This window comes from Notechis scutatus, chromosome 1 (assembly GCF_049901735.1).
Source record: "Notechis scutatus isolate UNSWTSFEM ecotype Mainland chromosome 1, rNotScu1.2, whole genome shotgun sequence".
In the NCBI taxonomy this organism is placed as follows: domain Eukaryota; kingdom Metazoa; phylum Chordata; class Lepidosauria; order Squamata; family Elapidae; genus Notechis; species Notechis scutatus.
Window position 1 is genome coordinate 9885525 of NC_142009.1, and position 26817 is coordinate 9912341.

Sequence of the window (26817 nt, forward strand, 5' to 3'; positions counted from 1 at the left end):
TTTATTTATTTTTTTAATTTATTTTTTACACTTCTGAACCACCCGTCTTCCTCAAAGAGAGGCTAAAATGTGGCTGTTAAACTGTGAACAGCTGCAAGAGACAAAATTGATGTCTCTTCTAATTCAAGTCCCACTCCTGAAGATTTCATAGTCGTGCACTTTTCTTGGCAGCAATTGGCAGAAGATTTTCTGACTGCCCAGTCCAGATACAGATACAGAAAATCAGAGTTGGAAGGGGCCTTATAGGTCATCTAGTCCAACCCCTCCGCCCAAGCGGGAGACCCTATACAATTTCTGACAAATGGCAGTCCAATTTCTTCTTGAAAGCCTCCAGTGATGGCAGTCCAACCTACAGTTGTGGGATTTTCTGGTGGTGTCAGCTTCCAAGAAGTTTTCCTGACATCTTTTGCTGCTTGACTCTTGTTGGCTGCCATGGAAACGGAGGGGAGGGGTAATTTGGTGTTTGTGGGGGGGAAGGTGCTGGAATGGAGGATGTGTGAACTGAAATGGATGGGACGCTTTCCTGCTTACTGTGCAATTGCATACACTTATCTTTTCTAGGCCAAGGTCAACCGTCTTGGCCTACCAGATGTGTGAGACGCCACCTGAAGATGTACATGGCATTATACACACCTCAGATTGGATGACCAGTCTGAACTCCTGGGGGAGGGAACTTGGGATAACTTTCGATGTGTAATTTCCGCTCCTATTTTCCTCAGAACCTGCTTTCCTTTTGTTGCCATCCCTTCAAATCCAGTAAAAGTACTTTTCTCTGTTTTAATGGCGTCTCAGGTTTTCTTTCTTGGATTTTCAATGGAGGCGCAGCTGACATAAAGCAAGATCTCTCTTTTTTTTTTTACCAGCCCATCCAGAGATTAATCTCTGCTGTGGGGGGGGGGGGGGGAGGCTGAAAAAATAATGTCTAACCAAGGCAGCGATCAAGAAGATCTGGCAGCTGTTGGATCTACCCCTTTTCACAGATCCTTTGCAGTCAAGGGAAGCTGACCATTTGCAACCTTCCCAGCCAGATTCGCTTACCACGTGATTCACTTAATAGTGGTTTGCTAAAACTGTGGCAAAAAAAGTCATAAAACGGGGCAAAATGCATTTAACAGCTGCTTTGTTTAGCAGAAATGTTGAGCTCTGGTCGTAAATTGAGGACGACCTACAACAACGCTAGGATAGGATGAAGATTGTATTCCATTAACATTTCTGAGGAGATTTTTGTAGAAGATTTGTTTGCGGCTGCTTTTTCTTTCCCTGCCTTTTATTTTTTATTTTATTTTATTTTACTTGCCTTCCCTTTTTGTTCTGATAACGGCTTTGTTGTTTTAACGGCCTCTTGGGAGGGAAATTCGCCTAATCGTTTTAAATACATGGGGACGGAGTGGGAGAGAAATGGAAGGAAGCTAAGCTTTTTGTATTTTGGCTTGGCTTGGATAAAAAGGGCTACCGCACACACGGAAAGGCAGTGTCTGCTTTTTCCCTCCAAGGAATTTAGATAAGACAAGAAAAAAAAACAATTGGAAATTTTGGAATCCCCACTCTGTGAGGCATCTGCTCTGTTTAAAATTACAGCTACAACAAATGAATGATGGCTAAAGTTTTGTGTTTCTCTCCCCCCCCCATCCTCCCCCCCTTCTTTATTTCTCCCAAAAGCCCTGTGGGATCAGCTCCTGGAAAGCCGAATCAAGCTGCAGAAGGCCCTCTTAATAGCCAACCAACTTCCCCAGCCGGATACCTTCTCTGAATTCAAGGAAAAAGGAGGGCAGGAATATTCTAACGTGCTCAAGAACAGTAAGAATCTATCTGCGATTATGCCTTTTTATATCATTCATAGCAATAATCAATAATTGGTGACAGTGCTGAAAATGCATTATGAGTTTTCTTACAGACCCGTGGGCATTTTACCAACTTAAGAGAGAAATAAGAAAAACTGGCTGCTCCATTCATCTCAGCATATTAATCCCACAAAATGAAACACCCACTTCTAGATCTGCTTAGTCTATACACAGGTAGTCCTTGACTTACAGTCATTCATTTAGTGACCATTTGAAATTACAACGGCACTGGAAAAAAATGACTTTTGAACCATTTTCCACACGCATGACCGTTGCAGCATCCTTATGCTTGGCAACTGGCACATACTTATGACCGTTCCAGGGGTCACGTGGTCACTTTTGCAACCTTCTGACAAGCAAAGTCAATGGGAAGAGTTCTGGATTTTGCTCACGTGATCGCGGGGGTGTTACAATGGTCGTAAGAGTGAAAAGCGGTCATTGTCAACTCATAAAATATTTCTCTGGTCTTTTTAGAGTTGCCAACAGAAAGGGAGGGGGGAGCAATGCAGCAGCTTGCAAACCGAAACTGCATTCCATAATTGTTTTCAAAGATAGTAACTAGGTGACCGAAGTTTCTGCCGTGCAAAATTCTAACTGGAGAGCATGATTGATGACTCTGGGCTATGGATGGGTCCCATTGGAGAATATGAATTACGATATACCCGGGGAGTGGGGGGGAAAACCAGGGTCAAGGGTGACAATGAATGATGTGCCTCAGAGTCAGCTACACCCAGGCAGTGCCGGACATTTTACCTCCCAATAAATCCTTTTTAAGTTTTGGAAGTTTGGCTCGAGACTCATGATTTAAATGGGGTAACGGCCGGAATCCTGACAGCCATAAGTCACTTTTTTCAGTGCCATCGTAAACTTCTAACAGTCACTAAATGAATGGTTGTAAGTTGAGGACTGCCCGTAACTGAAACCGCTCCTCGGTGTTTGAAAAATGCCACATCAGGTGATAGGTTTTGTGCTGCACAGCTTGCTACTTCTTTTAAACCAAGACTTTTTTTTCCCCTCCTCCCTTTTTTTTGGTTTAAAAGCCAAAGTCCCAGCAACAGTAAGCCTGACCTTTTAGTAAAACGTATGCTATTAACGTATTTAATGAGATGCATTACAAACGACAGCAAACGACGTGTTTCATTACTGGTCCAAAAACGGTGATATCGTTAAGACCTTTAACAGAAACAATGGTTGACATTTTGATATTTCCCATAAGCAAAACTCAGTTATGAACATGGAGTTTGATACATAAATCCCATAAAGAGCTAGAAATTCATATATAGGACTTCAAAAAAAAAGAAAAAAAGCTTTGCCAGGGTGATAAAAGAAGATTCTGCACTTTAAGCATGGTTTCTGCTGATGGTATCTTCAGCTAGTAAGTGCTAAATATTTTAAAGGGTTTAGAAATAAAATCTTGACTGGCTTAACCAGCTACTGATATCTGAGAAAGTTCTGCATTGCAAAGATAGATCTCCCATAACCTTCTTTTAAAGACGTTATTTGTTCTTCTAGTTAATGGTGCTCAGAACAATGCACAGTAAAAACACAAACACAAATCTGTATAAATCAAAGCAAAAATAGCATAATAAAGCAGTCAGTTAAACGGCAGTGGCTAAAACAGTAAGTATTATAGAAAGTATTATAAAGTATTATAAAAATAAGACTAAATTTAAAATAGGTCACAGCTATGGGAATATAGGGGATTAAAAGGCCTGAGAAAAATAAAAAAAGTAAAACATAATTTGCCTGTGATGAATTTCACAGATGCGGCCAGAGAAAAAAATAGGGAAGAGATAAGAAAAATGAAAAATAAAATAAAAGGTATGGATGCAGGCATAATAAAGTACGCTATAAAATATCAAAATAACAGCGATATAAAACCCTCTTACAGGTAGTCCTTGATTTAGGACTGTAATAGAGCCTGACAATTACAACCATCAAATTATGGTGGTCGTAAGGCAGGTCATCATGTGACCAACCTGATTTTGCAACCTTTTTTGTGGGGTGGTTGCTAAGTGAATATTGCGGTCATTAAGCCAACACATTGTTTTTTGTGGAAACCAGAAGGAGGTCCCAGTTTTTGGCAAAAAAAAAACCCATAAATGTCGGTTTTAAATGGTCACATGACCACAGGATGCTGCAGACAGCCGTAAATCCAGGCCAATTGCCAACCACCCAAAAGGTCATGTGACTGGGTAGAAGGGCAGTCATTGGACCTTTGAAATGTTATAAGTGCCTTTGGGGGATGAATAGTCGTTAAGCAACTTGTTGCAAGTCCGGGTCTACCTGAATTAAAATCAGATTCAAATCAGTTGGAAAGTTTGAAGGAATTAAAATAAGTCAGCCTTAAAATTAGAATGTTATGCAATAATTAACTGTGACAAATATTAGCAATATCAGCAATATCAGCAACGTCTTAAAAAAATATAACTGTCATGCCCCTGTCAGAATCTGACTCAGAAGGGGAAGCCGAATAGCTGACAGGGAGTGGGAGTGTGGCTCCATTGGCTGTGGAAGAAACTGGGGAAGGGCAAAGTCCAGCTGGGCAGGGCAAGGGAGAGGGAATTCAGGGGAAGACCCAGGCCCACCCCCTCTTCATCCTAGGGCACGCAGGGAGGAATGGAGAAGGGAGCAATGTGAGTTGCATAGCTTACGGGGGAGGAAAAGGCCCTGATTCCCTTCATTAGCTGCAGCTGGGAACACAGTGTATAAAAAGGGAAGTTGTGTGCAGCAAGCTGTTGGGAGCAAATGTGAATTTATCTTGTATTGTTGTGGCTTATCTGTGTTCTTGGCGTCTTCCCAACTGTGTGAGTTTTGCTGTGTTTTCAAGTCTGAAATTCCTTCTCCTGCCCTGTCAAGCTAATTACTTCAGCTTGGTTTGTTTGGATTTTTAGTTACAGTTTGTACGTACCTTGTTTTGGACTGAATTTTCTACAGTTAAAGGCTGTTCCTGGGAGAGTTTTTCTCCAGCCAAAGGTAACTTGGACATTGGGGGCAAAGTTGGAGATAACAAAGGGACTCTCGTTGCTTATTTGACTGTGTTGCCTTTGTGCCATGCCCTGGGTCATCACAGCAACAATGTGTTCCTAATCTAGAAGAAAGTTGGTGGGGGGGGGGATTAAAAGTTGAATATTAAAATCTAAAATTATAGAAAATAAAGAACTTTGAATGTGACACCCCCATCACATTGAATTAAAAACTATATCCAAATTGTTTTTCAAATGTAAAGTTAGTTTTGACATTGGGCTATATACTCCTATAACTTATTTGTCATCTTGCAGTCAGGGTTATTTGTAATTTCTAACGGAAGGCATAAAGCAGCAGCCCAAGCAGCAGACAGAGGCAGAGGTACGGAGGCAGGGAGGCAGGTGATCCACGTGCACCATGTGGGACGAGGGAAAGCTAAGAGACCATGGACCGGAGCGGCCAACCGGCAGCGGGAGACTCGTCTTCCCATCGCTCAGTTGCCTGCGGCCTGCCTGGCATGTCGGGATTGCCTGCCTTCTCCCCTGCATCTCTGCCTCCATCTGCTGCCAGTGCCACCGTGCGAAGGTGAGCCACCCATGGCCACCCACCCACTCCCGCCCACCAACTCTCGGCTTTCCCATGGCCCACGTGGCGTGTCCAGATCGCCTCTGCGCGTCTGCCTCCGTCTGCTGCTTGGAAAGGGAATCAACTTACCTGCGCTGCACTGGCTGCGCAAACCCAGAGTGCGCCAACTAAAGGGATTCGGTGGCTGCCGAATACCATCGGTCTGCATGCACTTGGCTGCCTCTTGTGCGTAGGCTGGGGCGGGTGCGCCTAGCTGGGCTGATCACTCTGAAATGGTGTTTCACTGAAAATAAGCCCTAGTGCTTATTTAAATATAAGACCGGGTCTTATTTTCGGAGAAACACGGCAGTGAAACCACTTCCAAGGGATGCAGGCAGTGCACGAAACCACGGCCCCTCTGGCCCACGGAAAAACCTCCGTGGAACTGTCCCTGGTACGCAAAAGGTTGGGGGGCCACTGACATAAAGAATCACAGCAGCTATTTCTGTGTACAAAGCCAGTTCTGTGTAGTTTGAAGGAATAGGAAGTTTAGAAATATTCAATAAGAAAATAAAAAAAGAGGAATCTACTTTCGATTTGTTTTATCCTTTAATAAATTATTTTCCAAAATTGCTGAACTTTGGAATACGGCCACCAAAAATGAGGAGGGGGGAAAGGGGGAGAAATGCTTCTTAATTTCTGACATTTTTAGAAAAGGAATTGTCTCTTTTCACAGTCAATATTGGTTTTACACCAATAGTACGAATTCTCTTACTGGATTTCTCTAAATGTAATGTTTATGGTGAGTTTGCCATTTCGCCATGGGTAGCCCATAGTCGACTCAGATGTTTTATTTAAATTCTGCACCTATTTAATCATATACTGTAGTATTTTACTTCTTTACTTTTTGAACCAGACTTTAATCGCAGCATATAGATTGTCCCCAATAAATTATCTGCATTTTTCTGTGATAAATATTTCAAACTTAACAAGATCTCTTAGAATGCCACTTTGTTTTCGTAATTAATTTTGGACTGCAACTGTTGTAGATACTGAAATGTATTTAGCTCTCACTATTTTGAAGAGAGACTCTTGAAGGATTTCATCTTTGTCTGATTAATAATTTTCTTGCAACCCACATGAATTATTGTCTCTTCGCGAATCAGTTTTTTTAATACATTCTTCTTCGTGCAAAAAAACGGTATCATGATGAAAGATGATCAATGTGGAACTTTTTTCTATTTATCTGTTGCTGTTGTGGCCCGTCAGCAGCCAGTGGAGCTGGCAGCAGACTCGGTAAGTGAGGAGGTTGGGGATGAACACGGGCCAGTCCTGGAGTCTGGGGAAGGCTCTGACGAGGGCTCTGCCTCGGAGGCAGAGATGGGGCCAGGGCCGTCCGAGAGTTATCAGCTGCCTTCGGAGTCGGAGATCAGTGGGGCAGAAGAGCAGCTAGAGCCTGTTCCCAGTGTACGCATGCACGGAGCTGCCAGATGAAGGGACAGCTAAAGAACAAGGGTTGACTCAGGAGTAAAGGCTCCGGTGGACGGTGAATGGCCCCTCCCATAGGGAATAAAAGAGGAGTGAAAGGGGAGTGGGGCTTTGCAGGAGACAATGAGTTCATTCCGGCATTCTTGCCAAGTATTGTGGCGTCTGAAAGATATCGGCCTGGCCCCACTCCAAGCCTGATAAAGGTCTGTAATTGTGAACTATCTTAAAAGACTGTTGGTCGGGGCTTTGCTGGAGAGGAATTCATTTGTAAATTAAATAAAAGGGGTTTATTGGGACTCGGCTTCTGCTTCGTGCTGTTGGGGAAGCCTAGGTCAGAACAGTTGCTTTCAAAACACTGCTTGTTAAGTAATTCCTTAAACAAAATAATTTTTTAAAAAATTTAATCGCACCAGAGATGTTTGTGAAAATCAACCCAGAGGTCCTGTTCCTTTCATAGAAGCAGTTCAGCTATAAAAAATAGTATAATCCCATCTATTCTCAAAGTTCAGCAACTAGTTTGGCAGAACAGTTTAAAATTCGATGCTGCTTCCAACTCTTATAAAATCTCGATTTTTAATGTCGGGTATTTTATTAAGCCATATAAAAAGGAATGATAGTGATGTGTTGAAGAGTGGAGTTGAAACAAATGTTGTAAGCGTGTCTTAAAAATCAGGGAGAGAAAGGCATAAATGCTGTGACAATGTTGGGAAATGGTGAGACTGGGTGTAGGATGATGTACATCATGGAAGAAATATTAAAAACATGGATGCCATCTGCTTGTAGCTGCTCAACTGGTTTAATTAACATTATCGTTCCCCCATCCAAAGCAAAAAGTTGAACGCACAGGGATTAGTTTAAGTGTGAAATGAAAGCTTGGGTTTTAGATCTTGGCAATGGTTTGCTCTCCAACCTTATTTCAATTTCATTTCTGAAGGTTTCGTTACCACCCTATATAACATCGTCAGTATGATTTTCTTGTCCTAGTCCCCTTTAGCTTATAAATGTCTTGTGTGCAGGTGTGGTCAGTAGGTTGTGCGTTTGGTTGTTTGTTTAAGGGTGTCTGGGAGACTTTTGAGCATTACTTAGGTGGAAAGGGCGCAAGAATGTGTAAAACGTGGAAGTGCCAAAGTGCAGGATTTACGGCAGGCAACCAAATTTTGCTCTTCAAAGGTTTATTAAGAAATGTTTGAAGGAGGGTTTATTGAACATTGTCTATTATTGTGTACTATATATATTGTGTTATTTATTATTGTATAATGTGTATCAGAGTTTCCCAACTTCAGCACCTGTAAGACGCTTGGACTTCAACTCCCACAATGGCTGGGGAATGCTAGGAGCTGAAGCCCACACATCTTAAAGTTGTCAAGGCTGGGAAACCCGACTGTATATTACAGGCAGTCCTCGACTTACAACAGTCACATTTAGTGACAGATCATAGTTATGACAACACTGGGGGGAAAAAGTGACTTCTGTCTCATTTTTCACAGCTTACGACCGATGCAGCCTCCCCGTGATCATGTGATCAAAATTCAGGTGCAAGGGGTTCATATTTATGACCGTTGCACTGTCCCGGAGTTATGTGATCCCCTTTGGCGACCTTCTGATCAGCAAAGTCAATGGGGAAACCAGATTCACTAAACAAACCTGTGACTAACAATGTGGTCATAATTTGAGGACTACCATGTTTCTCCAAAAATAAGACCCTGTCCTTTTTTTGGTGGGGGTGGGGGGGCATCAAAAAAAAAAGGCACCAGGTCTTATTTTCGGGGGATGTCACCCACTGACTAACCTCACTAGCGTGTGTCACCCTCGGCCTCCTTTTCACTGTCAGAGGCCTTCAAGAGCTTCTTCTGCGGCCGGCAAGGCTTTCCTGAAGGCCTCTGCAGCCGACAACAGAGCTCTGGATCGATCCGGAGCTTTGTCATCAGCTCCAGAGGCCTTCAGGAAAGCCTTGCCAGCCTTGACGGCTGCAGAAGAAATGGGATGGCAAGGCAGGTGTTGGGGTGTGCGAGGCCTGGCTGCAGCTGCCCAAAGGTAAGAAGTAGGGCAGCTCCACTCCCCTACCCTAGCTTAATTTTTACCCGTGCACCCTGGAGTGGGCAGGAGCTTAACTAGGGCTTATTTTGGGCACACGTGTAAAAATCAAGATAGGACTTACTTTCAGGGTAGTGGTCCTCGATGTACGACCACAAATGAGCCCAACATTTCCATAGCTAAGCAAGATCTTCCGACAAGCAAAGTCCACGGGAGAAGCCGGCATACTTTAACAAGGATGTCACTAACATAACAATTGCAGTGTCCACTTAACAACTATGGCAAGAAATATTGTCAAGTTGGGCAAAATTTACTTAATCACTGTCTCACTTAGCCATAAAGAGTTTGGGCTCGATTGTGGTTGTGAGTCTGTTGTTGCCATTCATGTGCGCAGCACTGCAAGCATGAAAGAGACCCATACCCATGGTGGAACAAGGGGCCGCCCGGAATTTTAAACCGGGGAGGTGGCCATGTGAGGGAAAACTCTTCTTCTCCTCCCCTAAACAGCCCCCCTTTTTTTCCCCGCCTTGCTTTACGTACCCCAGCACGGCCTGGCTGTCACCGGCCTGAGGATCTCCGATTCTGGTGGATGATTTACTGCAAAATGGCTTATAAATTGAAGTAGAAAGTGTTTTGCCGACGTGGCAGCTTTCAAGCTTCGCACCCATTTGTCACCCAGCATTTCCCTTTGTGTATGGAACAGGAATTAATTAGGTTGCACTGCAGGGTAAAAAAAAAAAAAACTTTATGGCCATAATTTATATAGGATGGCTTTGGTTGGGGTTTTTTTTTTGGTTTTTTTTAAAGAGGCAGTGTCGCTTTGTTTAGGCTTTAAACCCTTGAGAGCAGAGGGGCTGTCCACATCATACACACACACACACACACACCTTAAATAAAAATTCATCCGGCTGCACTGAAGGAGGCAACGCTGGGTGGTTTCGTAAGAACAGACCGTTGTGGGTCAATCGGAAGCTAATCATTGGATTTACACATTGCACTAAGGCATGTTGCGTTTTGTTTACCTTTGAGGTGGCCTATGTTTGCGGGCCGGTCGTTGAAACCGTGCGTCCCTTCCTTCTTCCAACAGCCATGGTTAAAACAAAAACCATGGCTTGGCAGAAGATAGGAATCCCATCTATAAGGTTGAAATGGGTTTTATGCTTAAGAGGAAGGCTCAGCTGTCCCTCGGCTCTTGTGGAGGTAAGGCATGCAGAGAGTCCTCAGGTTATAACCATCACTGGAGGTTTTTAAGAAGAGACTAGACCAGGGGTGTCAAACTCAAGGCTGAATCCGGCCCGCAGGGTGCAAAAGCAAAGGATTGGCAGGGCCAGCCTGGAAAAACCAAAGGATTGGCCTGCGGTGCCTCTGCCAGCGCAAAAGGAGCTCGGGGGGCAGGGGGGCACATGTGGTCCTACAAGCTCTGTTTTTGCTGGCCGTCACGGCCGAAAAGGGGGTGCAGGTGGCACGCGCACGGCCCTCCCCCCCTGGGCTCTTTTTTTCGAAAACAAAAGGAGAAATGTTTCCCCTTTTCCATTTGAGCGTGCAAGAAGGGACAGGAAAGGAGACAGGAAAAGAGGAAAGACAAAGAGAAAGATGGGAAGAGAGCAAGGAAGGAAAAAAGAAGGGAAGAGGGGAAGGAAGAAGAAAGGAGAATGAAAAGGAAAGAAGGAAGGAGATAGATTATAATGAGAGGGAGGGAGGGTCTCAGGGAAGTCCTGCCTTAGCACTTGGCCACAAGTGCCCCTGGCATGAGTCCCAGTCATGTCTACCATGGCCACGCCCACTATGGCCATGCCCTCACGAGCATGCCTCCCCTCCCCCCCCGGCCCTCCAAGGTCAAACAACCCTGATGTGGCCTTCAATGACATCGAGTTCACACCCCTAGTGGAGACAGGCACTTATTGGAAATGGTATAGAATAGATTCTTCTGCTTGAGCAAGGGGCTGGACTAGAAGACCCTCAAGGTCCCTTCCCGCTCATTCCATTCCATTGCATTCTTTATTCCATTCCATATTTTCTCTTCTCTTCTCTTCTCTTCTCTTCTCTTCTCTTCTCTTCTCTTCCTTCCTTCCCTTTCTTCCCTTCCTTCCTTCCCTTCCCTTCCTTCTTCTCATCTCATCTCATCTCATCTCATCCCTTCCTTCCTTCCTTCTCTTCTTTTCTCTTCTCTTCCCTTCCATTCCCTTCCCTTCCCTTCCCCTTCCCCTTCCCTTCCCCTTCCCTTCCCTCTCATCTCTTCTCTTCCCTTCTTCCCTTTCCCTTCCCTTCTCTTCCTTCCCTTCCCTACTCTTCTCTTCTCTTCCCTTCCCTCTCATCTCTTCCCTTCCCTTCCCTTTCCCTTCCCTTCCCTTCCCTCTCATCTCTTCCCTTCCTTCCTTCTCCTCTCTTCTCTTCCCTTCCCTTCCCTTCCCTTTCCCTTCCCTCTCATCTCTTCCCTTCCCTTCCCCTTCCCTCCCTCCCCTCCCTTCCCTTCCCTTCCATATCTCTATCCTATCCTATTCCATTCCATTCCATTCCATTCTATTAATTCATTTAACAACCATTGGAAGTTAGGATGGCGCTGAAAAAAGTGACTTACAACCAGTCCTCCCACTTACAAACGTTCCAGCGTCCATACAATCCCATTATCAAAATTTGGATGCTTGGCAACCTGCAGCACGTATTTACAATTGTTGCCAGGTTCCTGGGATCATCCTTTGCAACCTATCTCAGGGCGTCTTCCAATGAGCAAAGTCATTGGGGAAGCTAAATTCACTTAAGAACTGTGATGATTCACTTAAAGACCATGTCAAAAAAGGTCGTACAACAGGGTGCAACTTACTTAACAGCTCCACCACTTAGTGATGGAAGTTCCAATCTTAATTGTAGTCATATGCCAAGAACTACCTGTATTATAAGTATGGTTTTTTGACTTCAATTAGAATCCTAATGTTCTATATAAATAGATGTAGTCCTCAACTTACGACCACAACAGCCCGAAATGTATGTTGCCAAGCAAACCATTTGTTAAGTAAATTGTGCCCCATTTTATGACTTTTCTTGCCATGGCTGTTAAGTGAATCACTGCAGTTCTTAAGTTAGTAGCACAATTATTAAGTAAATCTGTCTTCCCCATTGACTCTGTTTGTCAGAAGGTCGCCAAAGGAGATCATGTGACCCTGGGGACAGCAATGGTCATAAGTATGAGTCAGTTGCCAAGTGTCTGAATTTTGATCACATGACGACGGATGCTGCAAAGGTCACAAGTGTGAAATTCACAAGTCACTTTTTTTCAGTGCCGTTGTAACTTCGAATGGTCAGTAAGTGAACTGTTGTAAGTCGAGGACTACCAGTACTGTGACTGACATCCTCCATTAATTGACAGTGTTCTCTTGTCTCGATGTGTTTGACTATACAACTTGCACTATAGTCTCTTTCTGCCTTTTTTTCCAGTTGCATCTTCTTTTCTGATATTCACATATCCCTTTTGTTTTTAGCTTCCTAGTTTGCGGACTTACCCATTGCAGATTGCTTCTATAGAAGTATTCCTCAACTTTCAACCGCAATTGAGCCCCAAATTTCTCTTGTTGAGTGAGACATCGGTTAAGTGAGTTTTGCCTCCCTTTTGCGACCTTTCTTGCCATCGTTCTTAAGTGGATCACTGCAGTTGATAAGTTAGTTACCCGGTGTCGGCTTTTGTCGGGTACTGGATACTTTCCACAACAAACCACGTTACTCACAAATAAAGATGTGTGATGTTAAGGTTTATTTCAGTTCTTCCAATCACGATCAGCAACAACAACGGAACTCCGTGCTAAGTGTAGAAAGCAACTGCCTCTCAGCACTGTTTATATCCGTTCTCCACCCCTCCCAACTAGCCTAACACCTGCCCATTGCCTAATCCACCGTGCCCCCCTCCCCGTGCCCAATAATGACACCTAATGCCTCCTAACCCTCATTCCCCCTATGTTCTGACCCACGCCCTTTGCCGACAAATCAAACACAATCCAAAAAGAACAGAAACCTTGCAATGCTTTTACACAATAATTCGCTGTAAAAAGCACAAGCCTTGCCAAACTGTGTGAGACTGCCAAAAGATAACAGACAAGAAATAATTTGCAATACAAAAATGTTCAAATATATTTCACGTATCCTATTGCTTGACACTTAACAATGGTTGCAGCTTCCCAGGGTCATGTGATTGACATGTGCGACTTTCCCAGCGAACTCCCAGCAAACAGTCTAATGGGGGGAAAAGAAGGATTTATTTAATGACCACGTAATTCACTTAACAACTGCAGTGATTCACTTAACAAGCATGGCTAAAAACAATAGCAATAGCACTTAGACTTATATACTGCTTTACAGTGGTTGACAGTCCTCTCTAAGCGGTTTACAGAGTCGGCACATTGTGTTTTGACCTAAGCTTCCCAAGATCATGAAGCAGACTCCTCGTCCTGATAAAACCCCTTTTATTTAGGTTAAAGGGAATTCCTCTCCAGCAAAGTCCCGGCAAACAGTCTTTCATGAGATTTCACAACTACAGACCTTTTATCAGGCTTGGAGAATTGCCAGGCCGATATCTTCCAAACGCCATGCTGTAGCAGAAATTACTTGGCAAGAAGTCAGGAACAGTTCTTCACTCTAATGAATTGAACTGATTGTCTCCTGCAAACACCACTCCCCTTTCGCTCCTCTTTATTCCCTATGGGCGGGGCCATTCACCTGAGCTTTTACTCCCGAGTCGACCCTTCTTCCTTAACTTTTCCCTTCTCCTGGCAGCTCTGCGCATGTGCACACTGGGAATAGGCTCCAGCTGTTCTTCTGCCCTACCGATCTCCAATTCAGAATGCAGCCTATAACTGTCAGACGGCCCTGGCCCCATCTCTGCCTCCCAACGCACAGCACTCATCAGAGCCTTCCTCAGACTCCAGGACTGGCCCGTGTTCCTCCCCAACCTCCTCATTGTCCAAATCTGCTGCCAGCTCCACTGGCTGCTTGCGGGCCACAACACATTGCCCCCAACAATCTGGGTCCTCATTTTACCCACCTCGGAAGGATGGAAAGCTGAGTCAACCTTGAGTCTGGTGAGATTCGAACTGCCAAATTGCAGGCAGCAGAAGTAGCTTGCAGTACTGCATTCTAACCACTATCACCACAGCTCTCGGGCAGAGCTCCCTTAACAACTGCCTTGCTTAGCAACCGAAATTCTGGTCCCTATTGCGGACATAAGTCAAGGCCAACCGTACCAACCTAGCTCTCTTAAAGTCTCTTTTGCACCCGATCTTTTTAGGCGAGTCAAAGCTAGCAATCTCAGCTTGATTTGCACATTAGAGACCCATTAATTAAACATTCCACTCCATGGAAACTTCCCTCCAGGATTCCTCTTATTCTTTTTACGTAGAAAAAGAGTACTGGAATGCACGATTCTCTGTTGGGCGTTGCTCATCAATTGTATGACTGCATTGATCTTTTATGTGTGTGGTTTTTTTTAAAAGAATAATCTTGTTTAATTTCCATAGGGCTATGTTGATTCTGTGTTCTTTCCCTGGCTGTGATATCCAACCGGAAATGTAATCTTGGCTTTTTTAGGAAAGAGAAAGTAGAAACGCAGGTTGTATTCGGTGCGGGACGCTGATGCACAAAATTAAATCATTTTTTTGTTCTTGCTTTTGGTACAAGTGAGATTTATGAAGGGGAAGGCAAGTTTCTCCAACATTTTATTCTGGGTAAATGAGAATTATTTGTGTTGAAGTGCTGCATACAGCAAGCTTAATAATGCAAGATTTGAACTTTGATCTTAACATTAACTGCTATGCCATGCTCTTCAGGCAGCAATATAGGTAGCATTGCTTGACTTACAACCATTCGTTTAGTGACTGTTCAAAGTTATGATGGCATTCAAATAAGTACCTTACACTTAAAACCATCACAGCATCCCCATGATCAAAATTCAAGTGTTTGGCAACCAGCATCAATAAAGGAGAATATTTGTAGCTCAGGGTTAAAAGGAAGGGTCCTTGGTGCTCTCTGAACTTGGTGGTTTTCTTGCAGACATTTCATGACCCAACTAAGTAACAACATCAGTATGAGAAGGGAGTGGGGTGTCTGGAGTGGTGGTGGTGGAGGAGGGGGAAGAATGTTGGGTCCTTGGTGCTCTCTGAACTTGGTGGTTTCTTGCAGACATTTCATCATCAAACTAGTTAATTGTCAGAGTGTTTGCAGTGTGACTACAACTGTGAGAGAACCCAGGAGCAACAACACAGTACAGAGAGGCTTTGTCTTTTAACAGCGGTTTATATACAAGACTGCTATATACATACATATACGTGGTAGGCATATACCAGGCTAGCAATCAGTCTTCATTACTCTGCACGGAGATCTACAATGGAGATAGAACAGGAGGAGAGAGAGAGATACTCCCTCTCATAGCCTCCCTTATATAGACAACTTCTTAAAGCGGCAATAATCCTGCTGACTCATCCTCATTGCATCAGCATTTACGGCAGCCTTACAGCAGCTAGTCAGCTATTAAATCATAATTACCTGAACAGTAATATCATCAGGGACTAGAGAAGCCCTGGTGACACAGTGGTTAGAATGCAGGATTGCAGGCTAATTCTGTCGACTGCCAGCAGTTCAATCCTGAATCAGCTCAAGGTTGACTCAGCTTTCCATCCTTGATAAAACGAGGACCCAGATTTTGGGGGGCAAAATGCTGACTCTAAACTGCTTAAAGCCCCATAAGCTGTATATAAGTCTGCTATTGCTACTCCTAGTTTGGGCAATGAAATATCTGCAAGAAAACAACCACGCTCAAAGAGCAACCAGGATATATTTACTAGGTAGCAGCATCTGGAATCATATTCTATTTGCGACCTTCCTGTCTGGTTTCCAACAATGCTCAACAACCACATGATTCACTTAACTGCAGCAAACAGCCATGGGGAAAAAGGCGGTAAAATTGGACAGCCACCTCGCTTAGCGACTGGAATTCTGATCTCAATCATGGTCATAAGTCAAGGACTCCCTGTACTTCCTCTGAGTTGGCAGCGTGGTGGATCAGGGATGGAGCAGGGCCAGGTGGCCAAAAAAGACTAAGAATTCCATGTAAGCTGATGAAGCGAGAGAGAGAGATACCAGTCAGATGCAAGATTGGCATATAACATTCAATCAGTCAGTCAATCAATCATTTCTGTAGCCTCCCAACTTAACCAAGTGACTCTGGGAAGCTTACAATTGGAAAACAATTAATACAATTTAAAAGACATTGAAACCATAAAAACATCCACAAAATAATTAAGTATAAGGAGCAGCCCAGATGATTAATCAAGTAATAGATCAACTTTGGTTTCCAAATACGCAGAGGGAGAAAAAGAGAATCTATCAGTAGAAAGCAGAACCTAAGTTAGAACGTTCATAAGGGTCTCCTGCTTGAGCATAAGGGATGGACTAGAAGACCTCCAAGATCCCTTCCAACTCTGTTACTCTGTTATGTTGTGGGTCTGTCATAAATCTGAACAGCCAAGGACTACCTGAGGTTGCATTTTCTGGTTGAGCGTGGTGTGCAAATGCAGCAACCCAGCCACAAACACACCAACATTTTACCTTGCATGTTATATGAGCTTGAGGCCACCTTGAAGACCATCCAGAAGTTACAGCTGGCTCAATACGCAGCAGCGCAAGCAGTAATGGGCACCTCTCTTTTTATGTCTGTTTGTGACTGCTACTAGAGCTGTACGTGTTGCCAGTCAGATTTCAGGCACAATTCAAAGTGTTGATTGAGGGACCTTTATGGCCCAGGGCCTAGTTATTTGAGGGACTGTCTTGTCTGTTACAGGGACGCGGTGGCTCAGTCGCTAAGACGCTGAGCTTGTCGATCAGAAACGTCGGCCGTTCGGTGGTTCTAATCCCTAGTGCCTTGTAACGGAGTGAGCTCCCGTTACTTGTCCCAGCTTCTGCCAACCTAGCAGTTCGAAAGCATGTAAAAAAAAATGCAAGTAGAAAAATAGGGGCCACTTTGGTGGGAAGGGAACAGCCTTCCGTGCGCCTTCAGTGTTTAGTCATGCCGGCCACATGACCACGGAGACGTCTTCGGACAGCGCTGGCTCTTTGGCTTTGTAACGGAGATGAGCACCGCCTCCTAGAGCTGGAAACGGCTAGCACGTATGTGTGAGGGGAACCTTTACCTTTACCTGTCTCTAATTTCCTGCTTGCCTACTACATTCAGGCACAATGGGTATTGCTTCAGGTCCCCTCACTTAAACACCGTCCTTTTGTGAGATCAAAGAAATGTCCCTTGTTGTTACCCTCTGGGGCAACATCCCCCAAAAATACAAACAGCACTCATTTTCCTGTGTTTCTTCAGGGCCCTTAGGACCTGCTCGTGTTTCCAGGCCTAGGGGTTAGCATGCTTGTGGAGCCCTTATTATATTTATCGTGTTTTTATTGTTTGTATTGATGCAGTTGTTTTTAGTTTGGTCCGCCTTGTCTTATTTTATGTCTTTAAATATATATATTTTTTAATTATGTATTTGAGTACCACACAAACTGCCCAGAGTGTTTTGGAAAAGGGGCGGTTGTAATAAATTTAAGTAATATAATAATGTCCATTTTCTAATCAAAACACATCCCTGTTCAGTTTTAAATTAAAGCTAGCACAGTTCAGATCGTAAGGGGGGAGGGAGAATTGCAAAGTTGGAAGGGACCTTGGAGGTCTTCTAGTCCAACCCCCTCCCTGCTCAAGAAGGAAACCCTGTGTTATTTCAGAGAACTGGTGGTCCAATCTCTTCTTAAAAACAGTATAGGTATAGAAAGACAGTACAGGTGATTAACAACACACATGAAGACAATACAGTAGGTTATACATTTAAGTTCAAATATAAACAGTAAAATCTATTTTTTTTTTTTTGGTACAACCGCACCTGACTAGGGCAGACCTTTTGAAGGCTATGGAAATTTTTGCAAAAACAGTTTTAGAAATGGTAGCAACCTTGCATTGTATTTTGTCCTGTGAAAGTCCTAGCTCTCTCTTTCCTTCTGCACACCACTTCCTTAGAGCTGAGTTTGTACCATTTAGATTAATGTTGGAGACAATAGTATTCGGCTTGGGTCAGTCGTGCGCTGTTAATAACACCGCTACTCTGTGTGAGTTGAGTGAAAGGGCAGAGATGGACCACCCCTCAGTTGGAGAAAGAAGGGTGAACGGAGATTGGGAACCTTGAGAAGAAAGACCACGGAAATAGAGCATCCTTGCCGATAGAAAAGCCTATTTTGTAGCTCAGGGTTGAATTGTGGGGTTCTGTGTGCCCTCTGAGCTTGGTGGTTTTCTTGCAGACGTTTCATTCCTAGCATTGATGATGTTACCTAGTTCGGTAATGAAATGTCTGCAAGAAAACCACCAAGCTCAGAGAGCACAAAGGACCCTACAGAGCATTGTTTCTTTCCACCTTTTCTACATGCAACCCTGGCATATTGTATTCAAGAGCTAGAAGAGCCTCGGTGGCGCAATGGTTAGAGTGCAGTACTGCAGGCTACTTCTGCTGACTGCCGGCTGCCTGCAATTTGGCAGTTCAAATCTCACCAGGCTGAAGGTTGACTCAGCCTTCCATCCTTCCAAGGTTGGTAAAATGAGGACCCAGATTGTTGGGGACAATAGGCTGACTCTGTAAACCACTTAGAGAGGACTGTAAAGCACCGTAAAGCGGTATATAAGTCTAAGTGCTATTGCTAGATAGCAACCAGGTGAAGAAATTGCCAGAGATTTGGGCAAAACTCTGCCCATCACAGCAAACACCGTCTAGCTGGAAGGATCAGCGAACTGTGTACCTGGAGAGAAGCTAAAGGGAAGGTCCCAGAGTTTATTGAAAACAATTGAGAGGATGAGAAAATCTTTATCTGTGTGCCCAGAGTCCTGGAACACAGTTCCGAAATCAAGGTAAGCATTTCTGGATGCAGAACAGGTCAGATATGGTGTCCCCTATACAGGTCATCCTCGACTTACGACCACAAAGGAGGCCCAAAATTTCTGTTAAGTGGCACATTTGTTAAATGAGTTTTGTCCCATTTTAGGACCTTTCTTGCCTCAGTTGTTAAGTGAATCACTGCAGTTGATAGGTTAGTAAGTCGGTTATTAAGTGAATCTGGTTTCCCCATTGACTGCTTGTCAGAAGATTATAAAACGGGATCACACGGAAAGGCCTCAAAAAACCTGGAAAAATTGGGGTGGGAAAGAGTCTTTTCCCCATTTTTTTCCAAATGGCTTTGGGGAAAAGGGATGGATGGAAAAAAAAGCTAGTTTTTCCCTGTTTTTCCAGGCCTTCCAAAGACTTAGGGACAAAGCAACGGTCATAAATATGAACCCGTTGTGCCAAGCATCCGAATTTTGATCACAGGATCATAGGGATGCTGCAAAGGTCGTAACTGAAAACGTTCATAATTCACTTTTTTCTGTGAAAAAAGGTCAGTACGGTCAGTAAATGAGCTGTATGCTGTAAGTTCGAGGACTGCCTGTCATGCCGGGGATTTCAAGAGCCATCTTTTTCTTTTAATCCCACCCTGTAAATGTAAACCCTGTCAATTTACAAGACCTGACAGGGCTTAATTACCAACTCTCCTCCCTCCCTCCCTCCCCTCCCCTCCTCCATTTACAGTTCCAATCTTTTTATTTTTATTTATAGCTAATCTTTGAAGGGTAGGGTTTCAATCCTTGCTCAGACTGGAAGCCCATGCGTCATGCTGCTGGGGAAACAGCTGGGAATCCTAGCTATTTAAACAATATATGAATCATTTAATCTTGTAGTGAGGGAGCGAGGATGAGGGAGATGGCTCTTGGAGTTTTGAAATGACAGTATCAATGCAGGCCATAGACGGACGCCCGCTGGGAATTGAAACAGCAGGGCACCTGAGGGGATTTTTGTCTTTTAATTTGGGGAGGTGGCAGTCAGATTTCTCAATAGGACCTTATTTTTTTAAAAAAAGCAGGGCAAAAGTTCATGTCTTCACTATTGGAAGTGTAGCTGGGTCTGTTTGAACACACACATACACCCCTCGATCGAGCTTTGTGAACTCCGAAGACTGGAGGAATTAAAAACTTGCATTAAGAAAACGGGAGATTAGCATCCTGCCTTATTTGGGCCTATTTGCATATATTTGCTTCTTTTTTGTACTAGATGAAAATGGGAACCAGAAAGCAGCTGTTTCTAGCTTGCCGAAAAAGAGAATTATTTGTAGCTCAGGGTTGAAATGAAGGGTCGTTGGTGCTCTCTGAATTTGGCTGTTTGTCTTGCAGACATTTCATTACCTGACTAGGAAACATCATCAGTGCATCAGTGTTTCTAGAGTCCGTCTCCTTTTGTCTCATCTTCTGTCATTCTGCAGCTTTCTTCGTTCTTTGCAGGCAAAATTTCAAGCTGCTTCTTTCTTTCTTTTGTTACTTAGAATGATGTGAGGCTCAAAATTAGGTGTGATTCCATTTCTTCCCCTTACAGGTGGGCCTTGACTTACAACCATTCATTTAGTGACTGTTCAAAGTTAAAATGGCACTGAAAAAGGTGATTATGAGCATTTTTCACAGTTACGACCTTTTGCAACATTTCCCCCATGATCATGTGATCAAAATTCAGATGCTGAACAACTGGTCCATATTTACGACCGTTGCTGTTTCCTGAGATCATGTGATCGCCTTTTGCGACCTTCTGAGAAAACAGCACTGAAAAAAAGTGACTTACAACCGGTCCTCGCGTGTATAACCTTTGCAGCATCCCCACAATTGTGTGATCAAAATTTGGGTGCTTGGTAATTAATTAATTAATTAATTATTGACTGTTTCCTAGTATGATTTGATTGCTTGTTGTACCCTATGACTATTATTAAGTGTTGTACCTGATGATTCTTGACTCTTGACGAATGTCTCTTTTCTTTTATGTACACTGAGAGCATTTGCACCAAGACAAATTCCTTGTGTCCAATCACACTTGGCCAATAAAAGAATTCTATTCTATTCTATATTCTATTCTTAACAACCAGGGCAAGAAAAGGTCATAAAATCCAGTTTGACTCACTTAACAACTGCCTTGCTTGGTAGTAGAAACTTGGAGCTGCCAGCAATTGAACCCAATATTATATTCCTGTCTTCAAGGAGTATAAATCCTTCTATTCTTCACCATCCAGTCAGAGCTGAAGAAGCTTCTTGGATGAGAAGCAAAACATCTTCAAAGAAAAACAAGAAAGTCCAGCTGCCTCCTGAAAAAGCACCTTTGGGACAACCATGACCTGGATGACTGAGAATCTCCATAGACATTTATGATTTTAAATATTTATTTTGAGCCTGCCTTTTATTATTTTTGTAAATAAAAGTGGTGAGAATACTTAATATTCCTTCCTTTTCCTATTTTGCCCATAACAATAACGCTGTGAAATGGGTTGGGCTGAGAAAGAGTGACTGGCCCTAAGTCATCACCCAACCCTGCTTTCATGCCTAAGGCGGAACTAGAACTCACCGTCTCCTGGTGATTGGCCCAAAGTCACCCAGACGGCTTTCATTCCTAAGGCAGGAATTCTAATCTGGTACTTTCACCACTAGACCAAACTGGCTTCATTACTTTGAAATTTGTACTGTATTAAGTCTTACCTTACTCTTCTCCACTTTGAGTAATATTGTGGATCTCAATTTTAACATGAGATGGAGAAAAGGTTATTGATGTATAAATAAGGCCAAATGTGGTCTCACTATTCTGAAATTGGTGATAAAACATTCTTATACAACATAGAGAATTAGCACATGGTCACCACAGTAGAGAAATTCCTATGCTAACATTGATTACTAAGAAAAGGGGGAAAGTGGGTTTGTTTGTAGTTTATTCTAATTCTGTGACAGAACACAATGGGCAAAGAACACTTGTAAACCTATGGTTTCATTTATTTTGTTGATTTTGTTTCAAATTTCACTGTGTCTTCCCATTTCATCCTACCAGCAAAACCAGGCTCATCATAATATAACAATAACCATACCTAAGCATAGATTTTTACAGATTAACTATTTCCTTAATCTAGACTTTTTATCATTAATCTAGGCAATCTGTTGCAATGATGTACTTCATTTTTGTTTAACAAATGCGGTAGATGAGAGGAAAAATCCCTGAGCAAGGAGAACATACTGCCAAAAACGACAATATTTAATTCTATCCGGCCATATTGTTGAAGAGAGAAACTTCAAACTATATAAAGCATCTATCTAAAAAGAGAATATTCTGGTCTTGCTATTGTTGAGCATGTCTGGCTCTTTGTATTTTACATTGGTGCCTGGAAATTTGAAACAGTTTTTGAAGGGGGAAAAAAAGAGCTTTCAAAAAGTGCTTGTTTCTGTCATGGAAACCTTTACAGGTAGTCCTAGCCTTACAGCAGTTCATTTAGTGACCATTCAAAGTTATAACGGCATTGAAAAATGTGAGTTATGACCATTTTTCACAGGTACGACTTTGATCACACAAATGGCCAGCTGATCAAAATTCAGATGCTTGGCCACCAGTTCATATTTATGACGGTTGCTGGGTCCCATGGATGTGATCCCCTTTTGCAACCTTCTGTTCTGACCCACAAACCTGGTCCCCAGAAAGCAAACACAAGATGAAGGCAGCAGTATAATTTGTTTAAGTTTCAGCTAAGAATCCTTGTTTCTTCACAGATAAAAGGCTGCTTCCAACTAATTAGCTCTGACAAAAAAGAGCCTTGCCAAGTTTTTTCAAGTCTGACAAAAAACAACAGATAAGAAATAGTTTACAAGAGTCTTCAAATACCAGCTGTAATGTCCATGAGGCTGAGTTCAAAACTTCTTTGCCTTCTGCAAAGAAGGTTAATTTCACAGCCGTCTTTTATCCTCTTGAAGGAGGGGCCATTACCTTGCAGCCTTCTTCCTGAGCCGCCCGTGCTGTTGTAACTGCTCTTTCCTCCGAGCAACCCTTCGTGCAAGCGCACTTGACACAGGCCCCTCGGGAACCTCCTCATCGCTGCTGCCAGCTCCCACAATCTCTGAAGGCAGCAGTCCACTCCCTAATGGTCCTGGCCCCTCATCTGAGTCCTCGTTCTCCTCAGCTGTCTGCACCTGCTGCCGGCTAACCACAACACCTTCTTGACAAGCAAAATCAATGGGGAAGACAGATTCACTTAAGAACCAGATCACTAACTTATCAGCTGCAGTGATTCACTTAACAACTGTGGCAAGAAAGGTGGTAAAATGGGGGCAAAACTCCCTTAACAAATATCTCACTTAACAACAGAAATTTGAGTCATAAGTTGAGGACTACCTGTATTTAGAAGCAGAAATATACATCTCTTGAACATCAGTGGCCAAAATTTTCCTCCTTCCTCTCCCTGGAGTTCATCAAGAAACTTCCAAGAAAACCCAAGAATTTTCTTTTCCGTCTGCTTCCCTTGTGGTGGCCAATACAAAGATAGAGGAAAGTACTTCGGGCTTGTTCTTGTTTTGACAAAAAGCTGAAAGATGATGGGCCACAGGAAGGACACAAGGTGCCCAAAAGCTTTGGGAATGGCGATGTTTCAAAGCAGTGGCATAATCTTCTCGGTTGCCGAAGTTAGGGGCCTTAAAATGTTACAGCTTATTGTTATTCCGAGTTGATCATCTCTCCTTTGCTTTAATAATTTTTCCTCATGCCTGGATGGTCCGTGAGTTGCACGATAATCACTCACACAGCTTTGCAATCAATGCCCAAAGTAATAGGATTCCGCTGGCCAACGGCAATTAATAAATTTGTGTCTTTTTTTAAAAAAAAAAACACTAGCAACTCGGGCCTGAAATACGACTGACTGGCTTTTGCTCATTTGCATATTTATTGCAGTGGAAAAATTCTCGCAGAATGATTGATGTGGAGCTCGCCTCTTGAATTCCAAGCAGCGCATTATTATGAAATGAAAAATGCCGGCCATACAGTTGATTAAAGTTGAAGACAGTGGAATCAGTGTTTTTTAAGATTGTGGGAGAATTAAAGGCATATTTTAATAGATGTTGACAAGAAGTGAACTAACAAAAGCAAAGCAAAGGATTTGCTTGAAAAGATTTAATCAAACGTGTTTCTTGGGGGATTAATTGTCAGGGGTGACTGGGGGGGGGAGAGAGTGTGGCGGGTAAGGGGGGGGGCTGGCGTGGGGTTTGAATGAGGAGTATTGTTCTTGGGCCAACGTACCAAGCATTGTGTTTGACCTACGTTTTAACTTGGTTCTGGAGCAGTTGGTGAAGAGAATGTCAACTCATAAAACATTTACGTGTCCCGTCAATGCTAGACGTAGAATGTTAACTTCAAATAAATCTTTTTTAGTTTTGGGAGTGTGACTCGGGGCTCATGGTTTAATTGGAGTAACTGCTAGAATCCTGACAGAGGAAGGCTCCCTCTGAAAGAATACAACGAGTCCTCGATTTACAACAATTCCTTTTAGTGATCGTTTGAAGTTACAGCGGCACTGGAAAAAAGCGACTTATGACTGTTTTCTGCACTTAGAACCAATGGTGGTATTCTATCGGCTTGGCCCAGTTCGGCCGAACCGATAGTAAAAAAAAAACAACTACCAGTTTGGCTGAACCAGTATTTCTTTTTTTCCCCTCCTGACGATCAGCTGTTCTGATGATCAGCTGTGCCAGGATCCCCCTCGCTGTCTTACTCCTTCATCCAGGAGGCTTCCCTGAGGCCCAGGAGGCCAAAAAACCCCCAAATGGAGCGCGCGGCGGGGGGGCAGCACAAAAACAGCCTCCCAGGAGGCTTCCCTGAGATCCAGGAGGCCCAAAACAGAGCGTGGAAGGTGCTGCAAAAAAAGAGGAAGAAGCCCCGCCCACCCAGTCACATGGTTACACCCACCTGGCCACGCCCACAGAACGAGTAGTGAAAATATGTGCATCCCACCCCTGCTTAGAACTGCTGCAGCCGTCATGTGATCAAAGCCCAGGCGCTTGGCAACTGACTTGTCTTTATGACAAGAGAGTGTGGCGGGTGAGGGGGGGGGCTGGCGTGGGGTTTCATGTGTCCTGGGGTCACATGATCCCCTTTTGCGCCCTCCTGACAAGCGGAAGCCAATGGGGAAGCCAGATTCACTTAGCGGTGAGGTTACTAACTTAACAACTGCAGTGATTCACTTAACAGCTGTGGCAAGTAAGGTTGTAAAATGGAGGTAAAATTCACCTAGCAAATGTCTCGGTTAGCAACAGAAATTTGGGGGTCAGATGTGGTTGTAAGTTGAGGACTACTTGTGCCCTCTTTTTTTTTTTCCTGAATGTTCAAATCAGTTAGTATTCGATGCCTCAGTAACATGTTCCTAAGGGAAGATCTGAAAGGAGCTTTATCCACGTTTGTGATATTTCCTCAGTTATAGTCCAAAAGCAAGATACTTTTTCCCTCCTGTCCAAGTATTCTAGTTAGATATGTACAGCTGATCCTTACAGTTACCTAGTCCAAATAATAAGTCCGGGTCTTTCAAAAGCTAGGTGTCTTTTTCCCTCCTGTCCATTAGTACTCTAGTTAGATATGTACAGCTGATCCCTTCCCACAATTTTACTAGGAGGCCTGCTAATTTGGGGAGGGGCTTAATTTCATTTCATGCCTATAAAACATGCTGGGACTTCCTATTGGGGGAGGCCGTATTGTTGGAGAAACAGGGTATTTATCGGATGCATGTGGGGAGGAGATTTACAAAGGTTAAAAATACCTTCTCAGAGATACAATACATCACCCTCCATGCTGGAGTTGGACCACCATGAAATGCCCCTCCTTGTAGATACAGGTAGTTCTTGAATTACGATCACAATGGAGCCCAAAATTTCTGTTGCTACGTGAGACAGTTGTTAAACAAATTTTGCCACGTTTTACAGCCTTTCTTGCCACAGTTGTTAAGCTAATCACTGCACTGCAGTTACAGTGGAGCTTCAGGTCGCGACGGTAATACCGTTCCCAGACTCTGGTCGCAACCCAATTTGGTCGTGTTTGGAAGTACGACCAACTGCATATGCGCGCAGTCCAACAGAAATGGCGCTGAAGGGGAAATCGGCACAGAAAGGGAATCTTTCCGCACCGATTTTGTTCGCCACCTGATTTTTGAATCATGACCCGATTCAAAAATTGGGTGGATTTTTTTTTTGTCTTCACCTGATTTGGTCACGAACAGGAGCGTTCGCGACCACAGGTTCCACTGTATTAAGTTAATGATGTGGTTGTTAAGTGAACCTGGCTTCCCCATTGCCTTTGCTTGTCAAAAGTTCCCAAAAGGGGATCGCAGGACCCTAGGATACTGTGTTGGGAGAAATATCCCTCTGGTTCAGTTCCAAGCCGGGAGAAAGGCACTGGAGACAAAATGGAGGCTGGAGGCTGATGTTCTGTCTCACCTTTCTTCTTTCTCAAAAGATGAAAGAGTACAAACTCACACAAACACAGGCAGGCAGGCTGGCTCGGACTTCACAGAGTTAATTCTTTGGAACTGATAACGTCCTTGGCATTCCAACACGCTCTGCCTGCCAAGTCCGAACTGATAACAAATAAAAAGCTACTTACAGAAAATTACAAGGCAGACCACGAAAATCATTCACAAAGAAAACCTGAAGTAAGATCAAACTTTGTCCCGTACAAAGTTCCAGCCGACAATACACCCACTTTTATCCCCTGTGGGGTGTGGCTCAATGACTCAGCTCACTCTCTGACCCTCCCACGCCTCCTACGTTGCTGCTCACGTTTCTCCCTACGACGCTGCCTAGGATCAAGCCAACATTCTTCCTCTTGACTCCCTGTCAGGGGCTGCTCCGATATGCCTTCCTCCTGATTAATCTCAGGCTGTTCCTCTCGGTTGTCTGATGAAACCTGAGGCATTCATTATCAGGGAGGAAGGCATTGCCAGAGAGGAAGGTCCTGGGGAGGAAGGCATTCCCAGTTCCTCCTCCTCATCTTCCAGG

General features: G+C 43.6%; 1 protein-coding gene across 2 annotated transcripts in view; it reads left to right on the forward strand.

Moving 5' to 3' along the window:
* AATF (apoptosis antagonizing transcription factor) overlaps window positions 1–26817 on the forward strand; it is a 109431-nt gene that overhangs the window by 13027 nt on the left and 69587 nt on the right. For both annotated transcript variants that reach the window (XM_026680472.2, XM_087956561.1), the window contains exon 4: window positions 1660–1797. In XM_026680472.2, coding sequence (XP_026536257.1) covers window positions 1660–1797 — 138 coding nt within the window. The remainder of the gene's footprint in view (window positions 1–1659; window positions 1798–26817) is intronic.